The 11,388-nt window shown below is 39.4% G+C and overlaps 1 protein-coding gene across 2 annotated transcripts; it reads right to left on the reverse strand.

The window, feature by feature from the left end:
* Nucleotides 1–5,920: 5,920 nt before the first annotated feature.
* LOC121801602 (FK506-binding protein 5-like) lies at nucleotides 5,921–9,514 on the reverse strand. 2 transcript variants are annotated; one of them, XM_042201128.1, is made up of 8 exons: nucleotides 9,279–9,514; nucleotides 8,692–8,807; nucleotides 8,465–8,583; nucleotides 8,221–8,383; nucleotides 7,913–8,133; nucleotides 7,506–7,827; nucleotides 6,971–7,419; nucleotides 5,921–6,892 (listed from the first exon to the last, which is right to left on the reverse strand). In XM_042201128.1, the coding sequence occupies exons 1-8, from the start codon at nucleotides 9,435–9,437 to the stop codon at nucleotides 6,126–6,128; spliced, it is 2,316 nt and encodes a 771-aa protein (XP_042057062.1). In that variant the 5' UTR covers nucleotides 9,438–9,514; the 3' UTR covers nucleotides 5,921–6,125. The 2 variants fall into 2 exon arrangements, with proteins under 2 accessions (XP_042057062.1, XP_042057061.1); XM_042201127.1 differs by having other exon boundaries at nucleotides 5,921–7,419.
* Nucleotides 9,515–11,388: the final 1,874 nt, after the last annotated feature.

The following is an 11,388-nucleotide window of genomic DNA, read 5'->3' on the forward strand; positions in this document are numbered from 1 at the left end:
GAAGGCTAAGGATGATGAGGTTGAGAAACCTTTGGAGGAGATAGTTATCCCCAAATGGTTGTTTAAGCTTGAAGATGAACATAGTTTGGGGGATAAAAAGAAGAAGGTGGCCAAATTGGAAAATGGAGGATCTAAAGGAAGTGTTGTTGGGGAAGATGTGAAGCTCACTTGGTGGAAGAAGCGGCTATACAAGCTCTATTTGGCCGCTAAAGCAAAGACGGGCCCCGATGACATTATTCAAGTGAGGTTGGACCATTGAGTGAAAGCTTGAAGACCGTCGGGCAAACGACGTTAAACAATTGCGCTATGGGGGAGGCAACCCCTAATAGGTACAATTTTATTTGAGTCAATCTGTTTTTCTCTCATTTTTAGGAGTTTATTAGTGTTTAATTTGGGTGTGTCGTTTTATGTGTGTTTGACGCACCCAATTACTTTTGAGTTGGGTATGTTTTTGTTTTATAGTTGTTGGAACAGAAAATAGGAATGAAAGGGTCGAAAAACCGAAAACGGGCGATATTGGGACTCAAGGCAGAGAGTTCACCCGGTCGGGCGTTATGCTCATGCAAAAACGCCCGATCGTGCTTTTTTGTGAAACAGTCGAGAGTCAGTGAAATCGCCCGAGTCGGGCGTTTTGCAATTCAAAAATTGCCCGATCGGGCGTTTGTTCACAGTACATAAATTGCGCGAGGCAGCCATTCCACGGCGCCCGACCTCGACGAACCCTAGCCCCAATCTCCGATTTCCGACCAATTTCACTCCAAATTCCACCACCTATCTCACTTTTACACTCATAACTCTTGTCTAATCTCTCTTTTAACCATTTTCAAACCGATTAATTGGTTGTTTTGTGCAAAATCAAGGGAAGAGGTAATTTTCGATTTCTACCAAATTAAGCCCAAAAGATATGAATTTTTCCCTCTATTCTTCATTACCCATGGATTATGGTTGTTTATTGATGGTTGAGTGGTTGAATTTGAGGAATTATGTGGTTGATTTGGGTTTATTGTGATGAATTGTTGGGTCTGCTATGAATTGTTGAATTCGACCGTTGATATGAGCATGGATGGTTGGAATTGGTGTTAAGAAAGTGTTGTTTTGCTTGATTGTGGTTTACATTGTGCTAAATTGTGGTGGATTGGAATATTTGGGAGATGTTTTGGTAATTAGCATATAGATTAGTGTTGAATTGGTATGTTTTGGAGTGAAAGATATGATCTTTACATGTTAGAGCAAGTTGTAGCTTGATTTGATGCATTACATGTGTTTCATGGTATAAGATTCTTCTTGAATGTTGGTATTTTGCTTGATTGTTGATGTATAAGCACACTTTGGGGTTGATGCCTACACTTGTTGTCTATCTGTTGTTGGTGATGTGGAATTGGATAGTGAAGGATACTCTTTTGTGCATAGATTAAGTTTTATAACAAGTTTGGGGGAGTACCTTCACTTTGGTAATATGCATTAAGTGTAGATGTTTTGGTTACAAATAAAACCTAATTTTGTCACTTTTCTTTGTAGGTGAAAATGGTGCTAAGAGTCGAAGATGATGAGGCCGGCACAAGCAATCCGAGGAGAAGAGATCGACAAGAGCGGAAGGATGAGTATATGAGTTCTCTCACCGAGAGAGTGGCCCGGATGGAGGTTAGACAGGAGGAGTATTGGGCGCCCGTTGAGAGCAGCACGAGATAAATTGGAATCAATTCACTGATTTCAACAACGCGCAATGGGCCAACCTAAACGCCCGGCTTGATGAGTGGCAACATCCGCCTCCTCCGCCACATTGAAGGTCCATGGGAGATCCACTCTCTTACAAACTTATCATAGCTTTGCTTGGAATAAGTTTGGGTGTGTCTAGTGGATTCTCTCTTACCCCTCTCTCTCTCGTGCTTGATTTGTGCATTTGATCGATGATCCTCCGGACTGTACCCCTATTCTTTTGCATATACTTGATGATGACATTTGGGCATGTAACCTTGACTTATGATTTTCTGTGATTTTAGATTTTGGGAAATGTTTTCCTTGTTTCACCTGTGTTTTTGTGTTTATGTTTCTTTTTAGGAATGTTTTTCTTGTTTCTTTGTGTGTGGAATAATCTCCCTTGGGTAGGATGATAGTAGGGTGAGAAAATTGAAGTTTGAACGAGCGTGAGACATGTTGGAGGAGTTGCCAATGATGATTATGTGCAAATTTTTTCGAAAACCTTGTTGATATGGCTAAGTAACATGTAATTTTTTCATTTCAAATTGCCTAAAGTGAATTGCATGGTGCCTTGTATTTTGCCATAATGACCTTGTGAGAATTTAGCCTATATTGTTCCTAAATGTGTGTTTTCTCTCAAGCATGTCATATGTTTCTAGAACTTGCTCGCGATCTTCTTGAGTCTACATAGTGGTTATAGAGATAAGGGAGAACGTTAGGCCATCCTTGTTAGCCAAATCTTACTTTTAATCGTTATCATGTTAATAATCCTTGTTAGCCCACTTTGAGCTGATAAACCTTTCCTTTGACAAACCAAGGGGTTGGATTTCTTGTGTGTTATTTATGAAAAATCAAAAGGAAATGGAAGTTTGAAGGGGGAATTAGCAAATGAAATAGAAGCTTATTGAGGTAGAAAAGTAAAAGAAAAAGAAAGAAAGAATAGTGATGATACCATGCAAAGCATAGAAAAAATGAAAAAAAAATGAGGAGAAAAGAAAAAAAAATGAAAGTGAAAAATAGTGAATAATTGGCATTTGGTGAAAATAATGCTTTGAAGGTTGGAAATGACAAAAGTGGACTGTTGATTGATGGAAAGAGTCTAGGCAAAGCCTAGAACTAGCTAAGATTGGGGGAAAAATTGGTAAAGTTGAACAAGTTAGATCTTGGGGATTAAAGTCACTTTAGCCAAAAATTACCTCACTTATCCAAAGAGTGTACATTACAACCTATAGAGAAGACCTTTCGAACCTTTGATCTTTAATCACACCATAGTAGAGGAGAGTGTAGATTTCGAGCAAGCCTATGGTAAACTATGTATGCCTTGATGATTTGAGAGTGATGTCATGAGTTTATATACACTTTGAGAGTGAGTGAAATTTTCAAATGCACATTGCATTTTCTCTTTGTGAGGGAAATTTGGCAAGGTTGACTACATGATAGTAACTTGAAGCAACACTTTATATAGTGTTTTACTTGTCTGCGAGGCCATTGATACTTGTTGATTACTTTATTTCTATTGAGGCAATGATAACACTCCAACATCCTTACAGGAGTTTGTTTTCTTATTTCTTTCTTTTTGTTTGAGGACAACCAAGTGTTTAAGTTTGTGGGAGTTGACAAACTCATAGTTTACGACGGGTTTAGAGGTGATTAATTCATGTTTTTGTTGAATTAAGGTGTTTATTATAGGTTTTCACCCATTTATTCATCAATTAGATGAAGTAATGAGTTTGTTGGAGTTTTGAAGTTAAAACAGGTTAAAACGGGCAAAACGGAGCGAACGGGGTGATTCCAGGCATTTTGCAGAGATTGCGGGTTCCAGGGAGAACGCCCGGTCGGGCGTTTTGTTATTTGTGGATCGCCCGATCGGGCGTTTTAAACAAACTCTTTATTTTGCTGATTTTCGCTCCGGATATAAAAGGGGACTTCACACATTTGAGCCATAACTCCCACACGACGATTTTGAGCAAGACAACGAGGTTTTGAAGAGGATTTGAAGGCCTAGGAGCTTCCCCTCTCAAGAGATTGAAGGAGAATACTCCCCACTATCATTTCTACCATAGGGAGTTCTAGATTCTATTTTCTATCCATGTCTTTTTCCATTTGCTTTGTTTTCCTTTTTGTTTCATTTTTAACATGAGTAGCTAGATTTTCCTTAGGGATGTAGTGATGTTTGTATGGAATCCATGGGTTGATCCTTGATTTATGCTATCTATCTCTTGTGTTGGTTTTTGTTGGTTATTGAGCTCTTATTATCCAATTGCCTAACTAACAATTTGATATATCTTGTTCTAATTAATGACATTGAGAGATGCATGATTAGAATGGTTAGGTAATCAACAACTACGTGCGATGCATGTAATCGAGAGATGCATGAGCTAGAGAGAGGACTTAGGTCCATTGTTCTAGGGAGTTAATCTTGAATTGTATGGATTAATCTACGAGTTAGGTGCACCTGAGAGGGGGTCTAACCAATTAACCCAGCCTTCCTAGCCATACATGAGAACTAATAGATGAGCATGACCCCTAGGTGAAACCCGTGATCCATACTAACGAATCCATATCCCTACCTTTCCAAATTTAGGTGAAAAACCATCCTTCGTTTGTCTTGTTTAGTTATTTGTCTTTACTTGTTCAATTGTTCTTTGATCTTAGTTATAGAAAATCAAAAACCCCTTTTAGTAGTCTAAATAATGTTCAAAGTTGTATTGTAATACTCAAACCGGCTTTTAGTCTTCGATGATCGATAATTTTAGCTTGACATATGCTACTTAGCTCGTACACTTGTGGATGACGCTCCCATCTTGTGTTGGTTGCTGTTGGTGATGAAACTGACGGTCGGACCAACGCCCATGCACTGGTCGTTGAAAATGGGTGACAACTGGAGGACGTTGATGTCGTTGTTCGACCCGGCTACTCCAAAATACGCATGCCAAATCCACAGCCGGTAGTAAGCTACCGCTTCAAGGATCACCGTGAGATTCTTTCCCTTGAAACCGGTAGTGAACACCCATTTCCAGGCGGCTGGGCAGTTCTTCCACTCTCAATGCATACAATCTATGCTGCCCATCATTCTCGGAAACCCATACTGACTCACGTGCATATCCATCAGAGCCTGGCAATCTTCAGGGGTAGGCTTTCGAAGATACCTATCCCCAAATATCTCCCTAACGCCCTCACAAAAATACTTCAGACATTCGCGGGCAGTCGTCTCGCCGATGTGGAGGTATTCATCGAACATGTCAGCCGCACCTCCGTATGCCAGCTGCCTAATTGCGGCAGTGCACTTCTGTATGGGCGTGTGGCCGGGTTTACCAACCGCATCTTCCCTCATCCTGAAATACTCGTATCGACGCTCTAAAGCGTCCACGATACACAGAAATAGCGGACGATGCATCCTAAAACGTCGTCGGAATATGTTCTCCCCAAACCGCGGCTCCGGAGCGAAGTAGTACTCATACAACTGACGGTGTGCAGCGATGTGGTCCCGGGGTACTATAGTTCGACGATGGATGGGTCGAGGTACCGCCGACTACTGCTGCTGCTGCTGCAAGGCCGCTTGTATCGCGCGATTTATCTCCCTGGACGTAACGACCCGCAACTGTTATTTAATTCGCCGGCGTACGTCATCAGCACCCCACCACTACCACTACCACTAGCCATTTTGGATATATAAAAGAAACGTAGAGAGAGAGAAACTCGTTAAAACAAGTGGGGCGAATGAAATGAAGTTCAACGAGCCGTATATATAGAGTTTTTTTTTAAATTTAAAAATCGGGACGTCCGTCGGGAACCCACAATGGCTGACGTCACGACGGACGTCGTCGGAAAGCCGCGGATCTGTGGTGTCCGCATCCGTCCCTCCCACGCCTAATGGCGGACGTCCCGCGCGGACATTCGACACGTCCGCCGCAGTTGATGCTCTTACTGTTTACTGATATAGTCAAACTCCAACAAAATGTAAATCAAGAAATTTGAGCACTTTAACAATAGATGTTTTAATTTAAAATTTTAAATTAAAATATTTTTTATATTTAAATTTATATAATCTTCAGTTTCAACTAATATAGTTTTCCAAATTTGAAATCATTTATTCTAGTACTTATCATTTATTTACTTTTCAGATATATTTAGTGTAGACAAGGAAAAATAATTAATGAAAAAGAAAACTAGGATTACTAATAGTTTTGGTATAAAAGATTTCAAGTTCACATTTCTTGAATATTTCAAGAAATCAAGTTGGATAAAAGATCAAACAACAAGCTGTTATTACATACGGAGTACATATATTTCCACAAACCAATATGAATATGATGATCAAACAACAAGCCCCATCAACTAAAAGAACAAAAAAAAAAGATCACACCAATTATTTCTGTTGCCTCTCGAGAAATAATACACACATATAACCTAACCACATACACAATCTAAATCCTCACTGCTTTCTTGATGGTTTTGATGGAAGAGTTCATGAAGCTTTTTCTGGCTCCAAAGCTCTCATCTCCATCATTATCATCAAGTACCAAGGGTTTTCTTCTTATGCAGTCCACTCTCTTTTTCATGCCTTCCAATAAAAGAGAGGGAGAGGAGGGTATATGACGAAACGCCCGGGCACTCTCTGACCTCACTAGTCCCCTTTCTTTCCCCATTTTCTCTCTTCTAACTTTCTCATCGGGGCTGCTTACTCCTTTACCAGGCGAAGCTGATTCCTTCATTGTTATCTTCTGTGGCACAGCTCTGTAAGGAGGGTTCTTGAAAGGGGTGCCGATATTTGACATGCTTTTGTCATTCTCTTTATCCCCTTCTGAGTTCTGCTCACTTATATCTGAGGCAACTGGCTGACCATCCATCTTTTTTCCAACCAGTTTCACAGTCTCTGTGCACTGTGTTTTCTGAGCCCTTGAATCTTTAATATCTGTGTGGGGAAATATCATGTTCATCTTCTCGATTAGTTCGTCTGTCCTGGATGTTTCTTTTCCACCAGAGGTCTGCATGTTTACCTCTGTGTCTTCTTGCGTGTTTTCAAGCAGAAACTGCATCCATTTCTCTATATTCCCTTTCCCACGTTGTCTTCTGCTTTCTTCGTCCTCCTCTTCCTCTGTTTCGTGGGGAAATGGGAACTGAATATTGTACACTTTCCCTCCATCTTCGAGCTCCAGCTTTTCAAGCCTTTCTTCAACTATGTACTCATTATCTACAGCAACATCGTCCCCAGTTTTATTTAGATCAGGCTTCAAGACTCTAATTTTAGTAGTGGACTCATTCTTCTCACCTTCAACGTCTTCCTCTTCTCGTTCCTCATTTGGAAGTGGACTAGCTGTCGAAGATCTCTGCTCCTCCTCCAAGAACTTCCGTAGTTCCTTGTGTGAATGTGCAGCGGATTTTATGTCAGGCAAACAAAGAAGAGTGTTCACTGCAGTCTCTGCGCATACAATTTCATTCTTTTCCATTTCTTGCTGAATGTTTAGCTCATTTTCTAGCAAACATAGAGTGATCTTGGGGTCGTCATCCTCTTCAATGAGTGTATCATTCATTCTTGATCTCTTCCTCGCCTGTTCCCATTCGGGCCTTATCTGTTTCTCCAGCTCATCTCTCTGTTTATGCTTCAAATGAAGTTCTCTCTCAGCAGAATCACATATTGCTTTCTGAGCTTCGAGTCTAGCCATGAGAGCACTAGCTGCCGCTTGATTCAACCTCACTTGTTCCTTGTAGACGACACTTCTGCAAAATATGTGAACAAATCCAGTTAATGATTGTTCTTTTAGTGCTTTCTCATGGTCACAAATTTTGGTTTTGAACAATCTTACTGGTGCATGGCGTCTCTGATCATCTTCTCCAGCATTACCCTGTAGGAAGATTGCGACTCTGCTAGCCTTCGACACTTTTCTGCCCGCCTCCTTTTCTTGACCAGCACCAGCTCCAGTTCTTGAATAGATAGTTTATCCTCCTCAGACTTGTGCTGCAACTCGCATGCTTCGTTATCTAATCTTTGTATTTCTGCCTGCATCTTTGACGCCTCCTCTCGCTGTTTTAGAGAATCTCTCGCCATGACAATGGCTTGATACGGGTTGGTCTCCATCAACACGCTATCATTCTCCTTCGAAAGCAGTTTGCCTTTTTTCACAGATGCTGCAATCAAACAGCAACACTAAGACAACACACAAATTTACACTAAGAGAGAAGAGGTCGAGTTTATTGCTAATTTGCTACTAACCTATTATGGGAGTGTTGGATTTAGGCCTTCTGTAGTGATCCAATGATTTCAATGGGGCATCAAGAGACTCTCGTCGTGTCTGAACAACTGCAGCCGGAGCCAGACCTAATCTACCTTCTGATTCCAAGAAATGCTGGGGGAACATGTGGGAATCAACTGTCTGTGAAGCATTGAGTTCTTCACTTTCCCCTTCATTAAACAACCATGAAAACGCCCTCCTCCTGAAACGCAGAAACAGCAACCAGAGCCTAGCATGTATCATCACCGGATTTTGACAACACTACTAGTACAAATGCAATATTACCAACCTGAAATCTGAGTTACATGAGGCGAAGATGGACAAGAACTGGTTAATAGATATGCCTACTTGCAAATCCCACCATGGAATCAGAAACTCTAGCTTGTTATGCTTCCTTCTACACACTTGCCATTGTAAGATTCTGAGGTTGCTTGGAACAGTCAATCCTCCTCCTACATTTCAACAGCATCACAATTTTAAAATCCTTACTTGCACTGAACCTAATTCTACAATCAAAGATTTATAGAAATTACTTGAGCAAGGAAACCAGTGATCGATATCCCATGCAAGAGGGGAAGCAGCATCAGCATGAAAATACAGAACATTGCCATACGGATCCACACGAATAATTTCAGGGTCAAAACCAGCATTCCTGAAGATTTTAGGATAGTGATAAATAACAAGAAAAATAACCAAGTTTGTGGTTTGAGAGAATTTGAAATTGAAGGCATGATATGGGATAAGTGTATTGCATCATTACCCAAGATGGTTGAGCTGTTTCCATAGGAGATTCAAGAAGATCTTGGGCTTTGTTGTAGGTTTCGCATTGGGATCAGTCAGTGGGAACAGTTCATCCAATTCCTTTGCTCTTGCTTCCTGCACCCCCAAATCAAATTATAGATTGTTTCAAAATATGCCCTTGTGAAAGTGATGCATTTGGCTGGTGATAGATTTCAAACAAACAGCACAAATTTCCGCTTAAAACCAGAATTTTAGGGGTTAGATTAAATTCCATTTACAGAGCTCAAAGCTCCAACACTTTCTATTTTTCCTTAAATGTCAATGATAGTTATCAATCAAAAAGCCCTAACCAATTTTCAACTCCAAATCCACCACGCACAATCTTTCCATTCAGGAAGATTCGATTCCTATAACGAAACCATTTTATTATTCCAAAACACTTTAAAAACACAAATTGATACAAAAACATGATCGAATATGGACAATTTATCGCCAAGAATAATAAAATTTGTTTCCCCTTCAATCTTACACAATCTCCTTCAACAAATTCACAATTCCACCGAATTCCGAGTTGAATTAATTGACAGATCTACTTGAAATGGTTACCTCTTGCTGAACCAAAGCATAAGGGGTGAAGGTATAGGGCGGGCCATGGCTGAATGGGCCGAAACTCCGATCTCGACAGAGCTTGGCGAAGGCTGTGGGGTAGCCTAGGCCTCCGTCAACCGCCATTTCTTCCTCGGTGAACACGAAATCGTTCGCCATTAAAAAAAATCAGAGCAAAAACAGAGTGTTTTATGACGAGGAGGAGAATTGATGATGAAGAAGATAAGAAAACATAACGGTCGTTTCGGAATTTTTTAAAAATAAGATCACTTCTTCAACTTTTTTCAAATAGCTGGTAGCTAAACGGCTATATGCGATGGCCCACAGCTCATAAAAATAGTATACTACCGCTTACTATCCGGAAAGACGAGTTTACCCTTGGGAAATATGAATTGTACTCGTAGTTATTGTGAATGATTTCGGAGAATAATACAATGGCATTAAATGTATTTTTTGTTAAACACTTTCAAATTAGGAAATAGAATAATGAAGTGTGGCATAATTGTGTGATTTAAACATGGAATAAAAGAGTTGTTAAAGAGGCCTTTTAATTTTTACTGGATGGGCATTTTTGTTTCTTATTTTGTGTTTGAAGTCATGCATGCAATGGTGTATTTATTTCAGCCTTGGATTTATATTCCAATAAATTTAAAACACACATTTGATTTATTTTTTCTTTTCACAACCCTTCAAACACAGGAAATACTATTTCGAAATTTGTGTAAGAAAAGAATACTCCACTATAGATCATTAAAATTAACAAAAGTAAGTGTAAGCTTTAAATATTACTATAAAATTGAGTGAGAAACAGTGGGAATTTCCGTCAAATGAGGCAACTTTAATTTCAATGCATCAATTTCACGGAGAGAAGTGGGTGAATCTCATAAATATGGAATAACTATAAAACCTATTCAAGTCTAGGCCAATTACTCACTCAAAAGAACAAATAAATACTCCCTCCGTCCCATTAAATATGCAACATTTACTTTTCGGCACGGGATTTTATGTAGTGTTGTTTTGTGAGTTAATGAAGAGAGAGTAAAGTAAGAGAGAAGAAAAAGTAGAGAGAGTAGTGTTTCTATTTTTAGAAACGTTTCATTTTTAATGAGACAGACCAAAAAGGAAAACGTTTCATTTCTAATGGGACAGAGGAAGTATGTACTAACTCCCTAGAAATCATGATCCTTGCTTTTATACGATTTTAAAATATGTACAATTATATTTAGGGGTAGCTGTCTCTGCATTAGTGCATTATAACCCTTTTTCTTTTCGCCGAGGGATAATGGGATATAGGTGCTAGAACCCTTTAATTAAAAATCACAAGCACGTAGTATTTATTATTTTTCCATATGAAATTTTTGGGAATCGTCAAATTCATCTCAAAAACTTCCTTTGGGCCGGTTATACAAACCCAGCTTGGGCTTGGAACCATCCAACTAGTTAAGTCTTTAAATCTTCTTAAAGTGGGCCAGGCCCAACTTGTAGACTTATTTTCGAAAAAAAGAAAAAAAAAATTATCCTTTCATTTGGGTTTGGGAGTAAAGAAGATTTTTTTTTGTTAGGAGAGAGAGCAGAGCCCTTAAGAAAATACTACAGCCTATCCAGCTTGAACATATGCGGTTCTCAAATGATCGCTCAATAACAAGTTTTGTACCCCAATTGATGGCTCATCGTGTAAAGAAGAATTTAATTCTAGAAAAATGATACCGCAACAATACTATAAATGGAATCAAATCAAACAGCAATACCCATCTCATGGGGTTGTAAAACTAGGATTGACATAAAGCATAACGTTAGGAGTGACACTAGCAGTGGCGAAGCCACGTTGGGGCCCGAGGGCCCCCGGTCCCCCATCAATTTTGGTATTATGTCGTATATATTATATATCCAAGCAATGTCTTTCTAGTAATACATGTAGCTCAGTTGGTTAGAGATGGTGTCTACTAACCCAAAAGGTAGAAGTTTGAGCCCTTGTTGCCACATATTTCTCTTCCCCTTATTTTTGCTAGACGTTTTTTTCTCCTTTCTTTCTACTTAGTATATAATATAATGTGTATATTCCAATTCTATTAGCTTTTCTTTGTTCATCTTTTCTTTTTATTTATACAAT

Source organism: Salvia splendens, chromosome 4 (assembly GCF_004379255.2).
Source record: "Salvia splendens isolate huo1 chromosome 4, SspV2, whole genome shotgun sequence".
Lineage (NCBI taxonomy): Eukaryota > Viridiplantae > Streptophyta > Magnoliopsida > Lamiales > Lamiaceae > Salvia > Salvia splendens.

Coding starts and splice junctions, on each gene's coding strand:
- LOC121801602 (XM_042201127.1), bottom strand. CDS start 9,437: ATGGCGAACGATTTCGTGTTCACCGAGGAAGAAATGGCGGTTGACGGA. Junction 8,808..9,278: donor ATGCTTTGGTTCAGCAAGAG/GTAACCATTTCA, acceptor TTGGGGGTGCAG/GAAGCAAGAGCAAAGGAATT. Junction 7,828..7,912: donor ATCCAACACTCCCATAATAG/GTTAGTAGCAAA, acceptor GTTTGATTGCAG/CATCTGTGAAAAAAGGCAAA.